The sequence below is a fragment of the Falco rusticolus genome, chromosome 2 (genome assembly GCF_015220075.1).
Source record: "Falco rusticolus isolate bFalRus1 chromosome 2, bFalRus1.pri, whole genome shotgun sequence".
In the NCBI taxonomy this organism is placed as follows: domain Eukaryota; kingdom Metazoa; phylum Chordata; class Aves; order Falconiformes; family Falconidae; genus Falco; species Falco rusticolus.
The window spans coordinates 11178221-11192997 of NC_051188.1; the positions used below are offsets into that span (position 1 = coordinate 11178221).

At 41.8% G+C, this 14777-nt stretch overlaps 1 protein-coding gene across 7 annotated transcripts in view; it reads left to right on the top strand.

The window, feature by feature from the left end:
* The window catches only part of FAT3 (FAT atypical cadherin 3), a 425303-nt gene that overhangs the window by 384411 nt on the left and 26115 nt on the right, over positions 1 to 14777 (top strand). For all 7 annotated transcript variants that reach the window (XR_005102452.1, XM_037376330.1, XM_037376323.1 and 4 more), the window contains 3 exons: positions 4547 to 4681; positions 5687 to 5844; positions 13343 to 13811. Coding sequence is in view for 6 of the 7 variants with exons in the window: in XM_037376330.1 (XP_037232227.1) it covers positions 4547 to 4681; positions 5687 to 5844; positions 13343 to 13811 (762 nt within the window). In the remaining variant the exon portion in view is untranslated. The remainder of the gene's footprint in view (positions 1 to 4546; positions 4682 to 5686; positions 5845 to 13342; positions 13812 to 14777) is intronic.

Consider the following 14777-nt stretch of genomic DNA (forward strand, 5'->3'; position numbering starts at 1 on the left):
AACATCTGCTAATGCTTGTGGGAAATAAATATAGGAGGACTGGCATAAATATTTTCATGTAAAATACTCCTTATGACATTCTCATTTTTCAGAAGCAAAAATCTATTTTGTATTTTTATTTCTTAGTAACAAAAAGTAATTATTTTTTGTTGAGGCAAAGATGCAGGGAAGAAGCAGGTTTTGTTGGGACTGCTTTGTGATAGAGTTGTTCTGCATTATAATCTTAACAAAAGTGAGGTTACCTTGGTATGTTTATGGAAGAGGGCTAGATTGAAATCATCTTGACAAATGTGGGTGTATATCTACATCTGAACTGGTCACTCCAGGCCCCATTTGCAGACAGTGAAAAGAATGAGGTATTTTTAATGATGTGATACATCTCTCCCTAGATGTCTAAAATCAGTCAGATGAATCATGCCCTAAAGTTAGATGAGATGAATTCCATTTCAAGTGTTTAATATGGTTCTGGCTTAATAGTTTGAAAGAATTTTTCTAATAGACCCAGAAGTGTTCAGCAAAGGTGCAGACACTCACATCCACATTATTTAATCAAGTGAATGGCAGCCTTGGACCACTTTCTTATGCAACCAGGCAATTCAGACTTTATGGAGCCACTTCTAGCATTTTGTGAATGTTCTGAAAAAAGGAGATCATAGGCTGTGATGATCTGCTATTAATGTAGGACCTAATCTTCAGAGGTGGTTTGTGCCCTGAGCACACACTACCTCTTAAAGAGTCCTGGGTGTTTTGCAGGTTTGGGCATCAGGAGCCCAATTCCTATGTGTCCAACACCGCTTTTCCCATTTTCAGGAAGCACACACACTTACCAATGAGCCTTGAGTTCTCCTTGCAAGGTAGCCAGGAATATTGAAAAAGGTGGTGGTGTCCTGTCTGGGCTTGGGAACAAAAAACTGCGGATAAATTTCATTATTTGATTTGGCTGTAGTCCTTTTAACATTGCACTTGTGTAAGGACGAATGTTTCTCCCTGTGAATATCCCCCATTTTAAGGCCCATGCAGAGAATGCACAAGCTGGTATAAAATATGGAAGCTGAAGTGTGAAGCCAGGGATGACTGTAATAATCAGGGTGAGTGGGAACTGCTGTCTGTCACTTGGGTCTTATGTGAAGCTGTGAACGAGGAGTGGATGGAAGTACTCAAATGTCTTGGTTCTTCTAAAACTGGGAGAGAATCTGATTCCCTAGGACATACTGTGTGACACTAAGTTTTCCAGGGGTACTTGGACTAACTGAAACCGACTTGTGCAGAAACAAGTTTGCCCTGTCTGCACTGATATGTATACAGTAATCATTGCTTACAATACCTGGTCACTATGCTCCAAAATTAAAAAAAAAATAAAAAAATTGCAGCTCACAAGTTGATGGTCTTCCCTCCCCACTAAACTTAATTATTAGATTGTTTAAAAGTAACAGTTTGGAGTTTGCTTTACATGCTTTCTGGGACTGTGGCATTCAGGAGTCACCTTTCGAGCTGTCTTCTGCCAGCAAGAGAAAAAGATTCTTATTTAAATATTCATTCAGATTCAGTAGAATGGGCTTACAGAAAAACATCAAATATTACAAGGCTAAAGTTAAAGTTGTTGCAGCACTCAATTTTCAAAATATATTTACAGTGATCCTTCTTTGGAGGGACATGAATTAAATAAATGTCTCATTTTGCAATGGAAGAGTATTTTCTTCCTCAGTATACTACTAGGGAGATTGTAATACCTTTACCTTCTTTTAGAGAATTAAACAAGAGGATGATCTGTCAAGATCAAGTGGGTCTATTCCACTTTTTCCTGCTATGCGCTGGCTGATGCTAGCTCATGTGTCTCTGTGATACCTTGTAGAGAACAGCTTTATTAATAGTAATGCGAGTTTCAAGGGAATGCCACAAATTGTCTGGACTTGCCTACAGAAAAAAAATGATCAGTTCAAATATATATGCCTTGAATCTGTTCTTGGATGGTAAATAGACTGCTCTTTGGAGTGGAGATGCAACATCAGAATAATTTTATTTAAACTCGGGCTGTAAATCTTTGATGTGGACAACGGAACCTTGAACAATTTCACAATTTTGCTCCACACAGTTGTGAAATCAGCCTGAAAATGTATGTTAGCTAGGGTAATGCAATAATGCAGATTTGTAGCTTATGTACTTATAACCATACAGACAGGCATAAAGCATTTCTTTTCCCAAGTCTGAATATTTTAAAAATTTTGTGACAGCTATGAAACCCTGCTGCAGCAGGATGAATAAAAAGTTGATTTGCTTGTAGCTTACCAGAAGAACTATTCTTGGCCTGCCAGGGTAAGCAGTTCTTTAGTGATCTCCTCAGTTGCACTAAATACGTTAGATCCTTTCCATATATTTTTTGACTGTGAAAGGATGACTCTGAAGTACAAATCAGAGTCTGAATCAGCTGAAGAAACCGGCAGAGACGGATAACAAAGTAAGCTATTGCTTTACTGCTTCATGTCAAAGATACAGTGGTAAGTCAGGGGATTTGAAAATTTGTGAAGCCACATTTGGAAATCTCAGTGCCCCTTTCTTCTGCACACTGACAAGCTGTGGGGCTTTTGTCCAAATGACTTGTCTGTCAGCTGTGCAGAGGCTCACTTGAATTACAGCCTCAAAAAAGGTTTAAGGGTGTTCAGACAAGAGATATGCTCTGTGTACAGCAGAATACTGTGTATTTGTCACATAACAATGAATTAAAACAGCTGAAAGAACCAAGTAGAAAATACAAGGCAGCCTATAGAATATTTAACCACCTGCTATAATTTCAGAAATAATTGTTACTTGCAGTTGAATTCCAAGAATGTGGGGGGGGGTCCTAAAAAAAACACCCAACAAAAAAAAATCAAAAACCCCAAAACTATAGAAAATGTCACATTCTTTGTTAAATTTAGTAGACCTTACATTTAAATAGAACATAGTTCTGTGGTGTAGAACCCTCTTAATTACACTTGTTTCTCAGTTCTGTGAGACTAAGAGTGTGACTGTATATTGCAGCTGTTATTCCTGTTAATGTTACCTACTAAAGTGATTAATAAAGATTTCCATGCATCATTTTCTAACAGTGCTACAGTCAGTACTGTAAATCGTTTACTGCACAGACCTCTCAAACAAATGTTTGACAAAGGAGGCGAGGATGTTAAAGATTAAATTGACTGTGCTGTACATCAAGCAAGACATTTACAGTCATTCCCACATTTGTAGTCAGCCCATGTCCACTTTGAAACCTACAGTGGTAATTTTTCTTTTTCCAGAAAATACTTACAGTGCCAGGTAATTTCAGCAATGCTTACTATGAGCCCTGTTTGGCTTGTACTAAAGTGTGAGAGCAATAAGATTCTTTCTTTCATTATTTTCAGAGATATACTTTATGACAGGTTGATTTCTTCCGTTATAAATTGTAAATGAAATACATATGCTCAAAAAATAGTTTTTGAATACGATAAGGGTCCTGCAATAAACAGGAACTGCCAATATTCGGAAAGTGATGGGTAGGAAAGGTGCTGACTTTTTATTGTTAAAATGATCACCTGCATGTATTAAGTAAATGGATTTGATAAGCAAAACAAGAGACACCTGTCCATTCCCAGCAACTGGCTTTCGCTCTCTTTGAGCTCTGGCTGCAAATCGACACAAGCAAGGGCAGGAGTGCCTTTTTTCCCTGCACTTAAAGGCTGCTTTCCTAGCAGCCGCACAAGATACCCAAATGTAGAAGCTGACCCGGCATCTACCAGGTTCCTAATTGCGCCTGGCTTACTGCAACGCCAGCAGCGTGTCCTGTGCAGGACAAGGATGAAAAGTCCAGCTCTCACCCTGTAGCAACATGAGTCCACTATGCAATTCCATATGCAATGGGACTTGTGTAATCACAGCCAGAAGAAAGGAGGATAGGTTTTGGCAGCCTGGACAAGGTACACAATAGGATGTGAGATCTCAGAAATGTCAGGAGGAACATGGGGACAGGGCTAGTTTGCCTTTGCTATATGGTCAGGCTGGCAGCGCGTCCTGTGCAGTACTAGGATGAAAAGTCCAGCTGTCACCCTGTAGCCCAGAAATGGCTTTTTCTTATTTTGCCTCCTAGGGAGCTTTACCCTGTTAAATCTGCTTCTCATGGATGTGCTGGGACAGTGTGCTGGGGCAAAAGGAGCGCATAGCTTCAAGTCTTTTTTTTTTTTCTTGCATCTCTAAATTCCCTGCCCAGGAGACTGTGAGAAAATGAATGGCCTGAAAGTCACAACATCAATTATAAACCAGTGACTGCTCATAATAGTTGGGTTTTATAATACATTGTCATGGGGTTTAGGGTGGCTTTGAAGAAGAACTGTAATGGTTTTGCTACATACTTGTCCAAAGGACAAGTACTGTGAAGGCTGGGGGGTTTTTTTTGGGGGGGTTGGTTATTATTATTAAGCCATTCTTTGCTTGTACTGAAGTGTGAGATCAATAATTGTCTGTCATTACTCTTGTACTGCTGCAGATTATGCTTTACATTGTGTATCCCTGACAGTATTTTAACTTCTTGCAGGAGGACTCTGCCCAGGCTCTAACGATCCCTGTCTGGAGAAGCCGTGTCCAGGGGACATGCAGTGTGTGGGGTATGAAGCTAATCGGAGACCCTTCATCTGCCAGTGCCCACCAGGAAAGCTCGGAGAATGTTCAGGTGCATGTCACAGCGGTAAAGGGGGATATACTTGAACAAGAAAGTGCTGCCCTTCTCATTATGTAGGTGCCACTGAAGTCAACAGAAGTTGTACCGCTTAACTCTTCTCAGCACTGGCACTCAGTCTATTTATAAGCCCTGTAAAATACTTCTCTCCATAGCTATGGGGCTGTATGGAGACTGTGACCCAGTTTCCATTGGGAAATTCCCACTGACTTGGTTGAATCCCAGATCAGTATAACAGGCTGCTGAGAAAAGAGGACTTTTCCTACAGACTGTTATGCCAGATGTTTTCCTGCCATGGGCAAAGCTTTATAATTAACTCCTCTGCTTACTATTTAGATTACCAAAATTCCAATCTTTATTAATGAAAACATGACACCATCCCAAATAGAAAGTTCGAGGACATTTGTAAGTTCTCTGCAGCTGTGTTGTTCCCTGGGATATGAAGAGCCAGGTGCAAAGTCAGTGAAGTGGAGCTTTCTGTTGACTTCAGTGAATCCAGGGCTGCATGACAGAGGACACGTGCTCTTTCCCTGATGAAAACATAGCAGATACTGAGCTGTATCACTGTGGTCCTGGGCAGTGGTTGCAGAGAACTCATAGCAAGGCTTTGGATGGCATCTGCTCACAGCTAACTTTATACCCATAAGTCAACTACCTGATGTACAGGCGTGGTCGTCTTTGACTCCCTGTGTTATGAGTGAGTCAAGATAGGTGCCTCCAGAGGTATATAACCTTAACAATGCTGAATACTCGGAGAAACCTCTCTTTTGTATAAGTAAAAAGAAGTAGGACTTTCCTCCATCCCCTGAAAAATATTAAAAAAAAACAACCACAAACATGTTTTTGTAGTTGGTGCCAGCTTTTTTTCCCATCAAAGTTGGGGTTTATTTATTTCTTCCTAGACATTAGCTCTATAAATTCTTTAATTAACTTGACAGTTGCAAAATTATTTTATGTGTCACTAAAAGAACATGTGTCTTTTCAAAATGGTTATTTCAGGCCACACTTCCCTCAGCTTTGCTGGGAATAGCTACATTAAATACCGTGTTTCTGAAAATAGCAAGAAAGAGGAATTCAAGTTGGCTCTCCGTCTGCGAACCCTGCAAAGCAATGGGATTATAATGTACACCAGAGCGAATCCCTGTATAATTCTGAAGGTAATTAAAATATCGTTTTTGCAGTTGTTTTTCTTGATGATATGTTTTTTTTGTTGGCTCTTGGTTTGAGAAATGCTGTTCTCATTTCGGCTGTAGACTGAGAAGGTGCAGTATGATCTGCTTCATGCTAACAGGGAAAAACAACAATTGTGACAATGGCAGCAACAACAACAATCTAAAAAGGCAGCTTATTAGTGATACTTTACTTGGAAAATGCTCCACTGGCTGCTGTTCATTATAAGAATGTGTGTCTGCATGCAGAAGCAAATCTACACGAGATGTAAGATTTGCCCATTTATATGACCAGATAGTCAAAACAATGCATACTGAAATCGCTGTTCTTTCACTGCGTCCGTGCCTGTGGTTAGAAGATACACTCACACTGCTACCGAGTTAATTCCAGAAACCAACTGCCTGGAATGTGGCTCCTACTGAATATGAAGATTTCTGCACTCTCTGAATTAAGATTATTTGTAGAGAGAGGCATGAAATAGCTGGAGGTTGATATCCAATCAATATTTCATCGATAAGCTCTCAATGCATTTTTGTTCTGTGTTGAGTTTCCGTGGATTGGCAAATACCTGCTGAATGGAAAGGGAGTGCTGGGCTCATCCAAGAGCCTGCGTGTGTAGCATTTCTTCTAGGGCCTCTAAGGTACAAAATGAAGACATTGATTTTTGTATCTTGGCCATGTCCTGTAATTCAGCAGTGGGAAAAATGGCTCAGAGCCTTTTGTGTCTGTATTTGCAATCTTTAGAGTTCTTTTGGCTGAATGCTTAGGTAATGTTAAAATGGCTAGATGAGTTCTTAATGGGCAACAAATAATTTTATAGCTGTCAGACTGAAATATTTCATGAACAAGAATCCTGTCTGTCATTCACTGGGGACTCTCAGCATTGTTCAGATTTGTAGAAGACAATTTGAGACACATAGAAATGCAGTTTGAACTTTTGAGTGTATTTTTTTGTTCAATAAACCCAAACAAAACTGCAGACTTGAAGACCTTCTTTGAAGTCTTTGTCATGATTTCTCTTAGCATATACCAGTAGGGAATGTTTGCTATTCTGTAATTTTGAAAATTGCTTGGGAAAAAACAAATGGCCCTGGTGGAAGGTGCCACTTAAAAACAATAGGTGATGATGCAGAGGCAGGCTGAAATGGAGTTAGAATGATGATAGAATAATTTATTTTTTCAGAGTTAGGTGTATAAAACTGGCATGATTCAAGGGTACAGCAGGTGAGGTCATAGACAAATGAGTGGAGATCTGCATTTGAAGCTAGAAAATGTTGCCACCAAAAGAGTTAAAAATCATGGTATTACAAAAAAATAAGTAAGAGAGCCCCTCACTGCAGTCACCTGGGTTGAGTTTTTAGTTGTGGGGTAGGAATGACATATTTTCAGTCACCATTTCACTCAGTTACCTAACCGTTTTCCTTTGAAAGATACTGGGAAGAAAACATAATACTTGAAGAAGCAGTGACAACAGCTGCGGCTACTCTGCTCCGATCCCAGAGGCGAGCCTCCAGGTCATGCTCTGTTTTGCTTCCTAGCTCTAAGAAAGGATTTCCAGCTCTGAACCCAACTCATGCGGCATTTAGTAGAGAGCTTCAGACACAGCTGCTGCTGCTTCTCATGTCCAGTGAGTGAGATCCAGGGTCATATATGGATGCAGAGCCTCCAATTTCTCCCATGCATTGAGCAGGGAAGAACACAGGGAATTCCCTTCCCAGAGCCTCATGCTTGGATTTAGGTAGGGCAAGATTTGCTGTTTCAGTGGGTATGTCTTTTTCCCAGGTCTGACCCTTGGCTTCTATAAGCGTGGCGTTTAAAGAAAAGTAAAGCATTACATTCAGTATGTGTTTTTTGAGGAATGGCATCACTTAAAAGATCAGGAACTGCTACGGTTTGGTTTGTGAAGGTCATTTGGCAGAGGAACGTCAGACTGAGGTCTCACAACAGTGCTCTATGGCAGATGAATGGCATGATGCTCAAGCGATGTAGCTGTAGCAGGTCTCTTCAGGGATGGCAGCTGAATCATGAACTGCACTTCAGGGATCCCTAACTCAGATGTTTTCAAGCAAGTTATGCTTAGACTTTCTAAGCGTATGGTTTTTTTCATTTGTAAACCAGAGGTAAGGCTTCTTTAAACCAGGTACGTATGTTGTGAGATAGGGAGGCGCTCAGAAATGAGGCCATTAAGTAGATTAATTAGAGGTCTATAAACGTGAAGTTGTTATCATTTGAGCATTGCTTTCAATTAAATTAAACATGAGGAGAAGCTTTCCAAATAGAGGATAAAGGATGAGATCCTGTGCTCTTTTGAGTACTCTGGCATCACTCCAGCAAAGCACTTAATCACTTGCTTAACTTCCTGTATTTAAAGGCAATTGGAACTGCTCACATACCTTAATTTTAAGCATGTATTTAAGCATCTGCTGGATTAGCACCAGAGGGCCCAGCACCATCGCTGAGCTCCAACAAAAGGCAGAGGTGGAAGAAATTTTGATCTTCCACATAGTACAAGCCCATGAGAGAACGGACAGAAAACACCGCGGCTGTTGGGGCATATGCTGGCATTGATGTTTTTTAAAGCAAGTTTCCCCCACTGCAGTCTATTTAAAAATTAATGCTGCAATATGGTTTTCAGTGTTTAAATGACCAGCTTAATTTTGGGAGCCATACATTCATGATAACTCCAGGGATGGAAATATTTCATAATCATAGCATGGTGTCCTTCTTGGATGAATAATCAATTCCATAGAGCAAACTGCTTGTCTACTACTTTGCTGAAAGCTTACCAGCTATGCTGTATTGATACAATATAATAAGGGTGTTATTTATTCAGCTGTTTCAAATAAAGTAACTCATCCATTGATTTTGAGAGGTTGACGGGGGTTTTTTGTTGCGTGCTCTTGCTTTTAAGACAATTGGAGCAAAATGAGATGCAGGTCGATGTCCTTTTATTTTTTTCCTCTGAAAAGATTACGTGTGCCGAAAACAGTATCACCATTTCCTTTTTCCTATGTAGCGTCTATCTGGGAAAAGTAAGATTTAACAATCTAAGGCATTATGAGACCATTGCAGAAGAGGATTCTCCTCTTCTGAAAAAAAAAATTATTTTATTTTTGAAGGGGTATAATGGACATTCAACTAGTTTTCTGAAATTTAAAGGATTAAAAGTAGGCAAAGAAAGATTTTCCCATCATACCAGAAATGCAGCTGTTAAATGGTAAAAGGCAAGCGTATGTTCTTTCGTGAGACTTTGCATGGTTTAGTTAAGTGTATATTATACATTTTAATGCGTGCTGCATTGCTTATGCTGGATAAGACTGAAGCTTGGATATGGTCCCAGTTATGGCTGGAGTTGAAACGAGTAATATTTTAATTAAATATACCGTTTTACACAAACGAACCTGAAATGTAGTTCGGCTAACGAAATATTTCCCCAGACAGATTAGTAGGCAGCATGCTGTATCCGTGGTGTGTGACTGCAGATGGACTGTGTGAGCCGAAGGTGGTCTCAGAAGAACCATTTGATCATTTTATTACCTATGTTGATACACAAATATGGATGTTAGCCAAACATCTTAGCCAGGCTAATATTCTAATATAATTTACAATATGTGTTTGGCTCCATTTTGCTCATTGAATGAAACTGTTGAAATGTAACAGATTGCATCAGCTTTTGGAGCCTTCTCTGTTCTTTGTACTTCTCTACAGGTGAGGAATTTTGTGTCTGTAAGAGCATACATGCTTAGGTATGCATTAACCTCACTGTCCTAGTAGATATAATGAGAGATACTGTAACTAAGCCCAGAAAGCTTTGAGATGTGGAAGTTTGGTGGGAATGTTCTGCCCAGCTAGGTTGAAGCAGTGTCTCTCTGCTCTTATCTTGGTGCAGAGGGTCTCTTCTGGCTCTGTGGGCTGCATTGGTGAGAGGCTGCAGAGTCTGCACCTCTCTGCTGTGAGATGGAGTAACTCAAGCTCTCTGCTGTGTTGCATCACATAGGTGGAGAAAATAGCAGTGCCACCCGTTCAGTCCTGAACTTAGAGTCTGAGGCTACCAGCCCTCAACCAGACCAGTCATCCCACTGAGGTTATTGTCTGAATAACTGCTGATCCTGGACAGCAGCATTGGCCATTCATGAGATTTCCATACTATTTCCTTGAATGTATCCCATTTAGTAAGAAGTTAATTTGAAGTTCAGCTTTTCTTGGTACCAAGGTCCAGGCTATACTCAGAGAGCCTCTCTGAGGATTGAACAGTGTCCCTGACATCACATCAGCTAGGAGGAATCATGGGAACACCAGGGATTAACTGTTGAATTCTCCATGCTTGGGGGTGGAAACATCATTTTGCTCGGTTGAGTGGAGGGACCTTCTCGCCCCTGCCCAGCCAGCCTAGCTGCTAAGTGGGCAGGACAGGAGCCCTTTGCAGCTCCTGCTCCTTGCCGGCTGTTCCTGTGCTTCCTCCTCTTCCTAAAGGCACGGGGCCATCAGGGGACAAATATTTCCTCCCTGCCCTGCTACAGCATGGCCTGTGACCGTATGATTAATGAAAGTACTTTTATGGTCCCATTGCTAGGGGTATCTGGGCATGTCACGGTCTTTAATGTGTGTATCCGTAAAGCAGTGGTGTGAGGTAGGGAAATGACGTTATCCCTCTTTTACTGACGGAGACCTGAAACTAATGACTTGCTTGAGATCCCAGAGGAAGAGTGCTGGAAAGTATGGATTCCCATGCATATCTGTCATATCTTAGGCTAGTACTGTAAGTGCCGGACCATCCTTTCCGTGTTTTACTCTAGCCTGAGGTGCGGGTTACTAGTGCTTTTTTAATAAAAGGAAGGAAGTGTAGCCTTTCACACAATATATATTTACTGTGTATGTCAGATCATCTGCTGGTAAAAAGAAATAGAAGTGGATGAGAAAGATGTATAAAACATATTTTAATGGCAAATCTTTCAGATCATTGTTTCCCATATACAAATGCTGTAATATTTATCCCAGGTGCTCAAATGTGGTGTTGTATTTATAAAGGTAATTGGAAAAGCATGTTCTGTGAGTAAGGGTAATGGACATGCAGGCAGTAGATCCTTCAGGGTATAAGTAGTCTTAGGGGAGGTATATGTATTTTACACAATCAGTAGAACAGTTTCCATAGGAAAAAGCCTTTTGAATAAGAAGCAAGTTAACTGCTTATCCGATGATGGCTGTTTTTCAAAGTATAATATGTTGGTATGTGTTTTTCTGTTTGATTTGTATTCCTGTTGAGCCAGACCACACTTTCTGAGCACCGCTTCCAGGTTTTGTGGACTATTTTGTTGCATAGGGAGAAAAGAAACTATTGCTTCTGTCTCTGGAGAGGAACCAGCTCAATTTATCAGGGCATCTTGTTTACCGAGATTCCTCTTGAGCAGATGCTTTAATAGGCCCAATTTCAATTTACAGAAATAGTTTACAGCTGAGTTTTGAGTCCTATAAGAAGAGATTTTTTAACGAAAAATGACCCAGACTTATTTCTCTATACATCCATTAGGTTTTTTGATTGAGTTGTAGGAGTACCAAGCCACATCCATTCCTCAAGCATGTTGTATTACAATCATAGACCTCATTTCTTGTCAGTTTTATTACATCCTACAGGTCAAGGGCTTCAGGACAGCTGGCTGCCCATAGCAGGGATTAATTCCTGCTCTTCTGGCTCCTACACGTGTATCCCTCTAACAGCCCTCATGCCATGCAGAGTAAGTAGGTAGCTGGCATCTATAGGGAACTGGTCACATGCTTAGCACCTCTGTGTCCACCTCATCCAAGTGGGTGCAGCACGGTGGAGTGCTGTGGTTTACACTCCAACTGCCCAGTGTGACTTGGCTTGAGGTTACAGCGCAGGTCAAATTCAGCTGGTCAAGAGAGTGAGGTCTGGAAAGGAGAAGGAAGTCCAGAGAACATCAGAGCTCAAGATTTTACCCTTCGCTTTTCAACAAGTAGTTTTGTGAACCTCCAAGGACAGCAAAATGCTAATAGTGACAACAGCACAGGCTGCTCCTGTAGATTAACAGCATCCCATTTACCTTCAAGCCACATCAGACAGCCTGGCGGAGAAGAGTTTGAGCACCAGTTCAGACATGTGCCAAGGGATGCCTCTAGCTAGCACAGTTGCAAATGACTATTCATGCCAGAAACAGCCAAAAATGGCCAAAGACAGATGGACACAATGCAGCATGCTTACATCTGCATGAACCCAAATCTCAGGGGGGTTCTTGCATTGGCAGCTACAGCAGCTCTGCTCTGCTGTGGGAGAGCAGTAGGGTTGTGTTACAGATAAACCAGTGAGAGTACAATGTGTGCTGCAGGGAAGGATGAAAAAGGACACGGCGCCTGAACTTTTCAGGGGGATAAATAATGGGACAGAACTGTCTTGAGATGGGGTTTGCAGAAATAAATACTTCCTAGAGCATGACATAAAGGTAAAATAATTGCAAGAGCTTTCAGAGAGCTTGAATCCAATTAATGTGTCATAAGAAATTATTTCCAGCCTTGTCAGCCATTTTAAACTTATCTGCCATCTGTTAGAGAAACCTAAAATCTTTGGGTAAACTGCTAATCCAGAAAGCAGCACTTCATACCTATTCCCTCACTCTGCGCTTTGCCTGCCCCAGCAGGGTAGCACAGATTTTCCCTTTATGAGGACTTCAGGTGGGTGAAGGACAGGAGGGAGAGTGAGAAATCCTGACAGTCCCTCTAAAGCCATGAACCTTTAATGAAATACGAGCAAAGAAAGAAAAGTAAGAGCCATCTCATATCATCTGTGAGATATACACAGAGCAGGTACTGTAGCATCCTTGGAAAATAACTGGCTTTTGGTTAACCATTCTTACTGTTGTACTGGGAGAAACTGAACTTACGACACTTAGGGACAAATCCACACCTCACTGAGATGGTCCAAAAGGTTGCAGAGGTCCAAGATGTGTGCATGAGAAGAGCACGTCACATCCCCAGCTGAAGGCAGTGGCCGTTGACTTTGCCACAAGCCTCTCAAGCACTCGGAGGTGGTCCCTTCCCCTGACCGTCCTTTTGGTAGCATCAGCCACCAGTAGCAGAGTTGCAGCGCACAGGTGGATGGTGGGGCTTGCTCAGAGAGATGCAACTGCTCAGCAGCAGAGCCAAGAGCAGAACATGAGTCCTCCTGTCTGTGCCCTGTCTAGTGAGACATCCTATCATCCTGGTCCTTTCCTGTGTTCTGCACCTATACTTTTTCTATATTTTCAGTTTGCCTGCAGTAATTGGCTTTGGGCAAATTCTAAGCTGATATTTATTGCCTTACTCTTTTTGCTGATGACAGAGGCACTGCTTTTTGCTGTTGTAGCGCCATGTAGGAGAGCAGCTTTAACACTGTATAGAAACTGTCTAGAAGTGCTCTGGGTTTCCAGATTCTCACTGAGAGCATATTACGAGACGGCTGAGTGCCTGAAGCGCATTTCTGTTTTCTTTCCACAGATTGTCGATGGCAAACTGTGGTTCCAGTTGGACTGTGGAAGCGGCCCGGGAATCCTGGGAATTTCTGGCAGGGCCGTTAATGACGGAAGCTGGCATTCAGTCTTCCTGGAGCTGAATCGCAATTTCACGAGCTTGTCCCTCGACGACAGCTACGTGGAGCGCCGCAAAGCCCCCCTCTATTTCCAGACTCTCAGCACAGACAGCTCCGTCTACTTCGGCGCCCAGGTCCAAGTGGATAATGTCCGCAGCCTGACCGACAAGAGGACGACGCAGGTCTTGAGCGGCTTTCAGGGATGCCTGGATTCAGTTGTCCTAAATAACAACGAACTGCCACTGCAAAACAAGCGCAGCAGCTTTGCCGAAGTGGTTGGCCTGACCGAGTTGAAGCTGGGCTGCGTCCTCTACCCCGATGCCTGCGAGAGGCATCCCTGCCAGAACGGCGGCACCTGTACCGCCGTGCCATCTGGTGGTAAATATTTTGCATTACTTTATGCGTTTCCCTTCCACATTTGCCTCTATAATTTATTGCCAGAGATGGTTTTATGCAGCAACATGCTTGAAAAATCTCATGAACTCTATAAAACTCTGATAGGTATTGCAAATTGTGTAAAAGCTGTTTGCTCTATAAATAACGGTGAAATGGTGCCCCTTCTCGTTGCATTAGTGTTCCAGGAGGAAATTGATTTATTGGCTGTTAGGATAATCCTATTTCTATAGAAACCAATAGAATTACAATTACTGTAATGCTCAGCTGGATTTTTCAGGATCCATTTACAGCATCGAAGGCTGTACACAAAGATGGTGATTTCAAACGTCCATCACAGATGTAACGGCGCTGATGCCTTTCTCTGTTTCTGAAGCTGTCACAAATGATTAGAGCTGTCCAGAAACACCTTGGTCCTCTTGTGAGTGAGTAATTTGATTATATGTTTGCATGGAAAATAGTGATTTGGCCCCATTATAAACCCCCCCAGAAGTGTATTTTACAGCTTCCTCAGAGGCCTGAGTGCCTCAAGGTCTAAGTAATATTATGCGGTTTATAGGGCATTGATTTAAACTGTGCTCATGTTCGAGTTTTCTATCCAGTGGTTATATGGTGGCTTGTATGATTTGGTGCCAGTGACTTACTACCCAGTAATGCAGTGCACAAGTTCCCAGACTGTAAGAACGGTTAGCATCTTAGCAAGAAGAAAGCAAATGGCATGTATGTAGGACATTGCCTTTGGGGCTGTTCTCTTTCTGCAGTGTACAGGTTTCCCTTCCAGTTCCTCATATTGTATGAGCAGGCAGCATTGCTCACGTTTTCTGGCAGACAAAAACTTCCTCTGAAAGGGAGGATGCTTGGCAGAGGGGTCTTCTGCAAGTTCAGAGCTTTCCATCCAGCTAGTGTCGGTGGTTTTGGTCATGGTTCCCTAGGGAAATTCCCACTAAACTC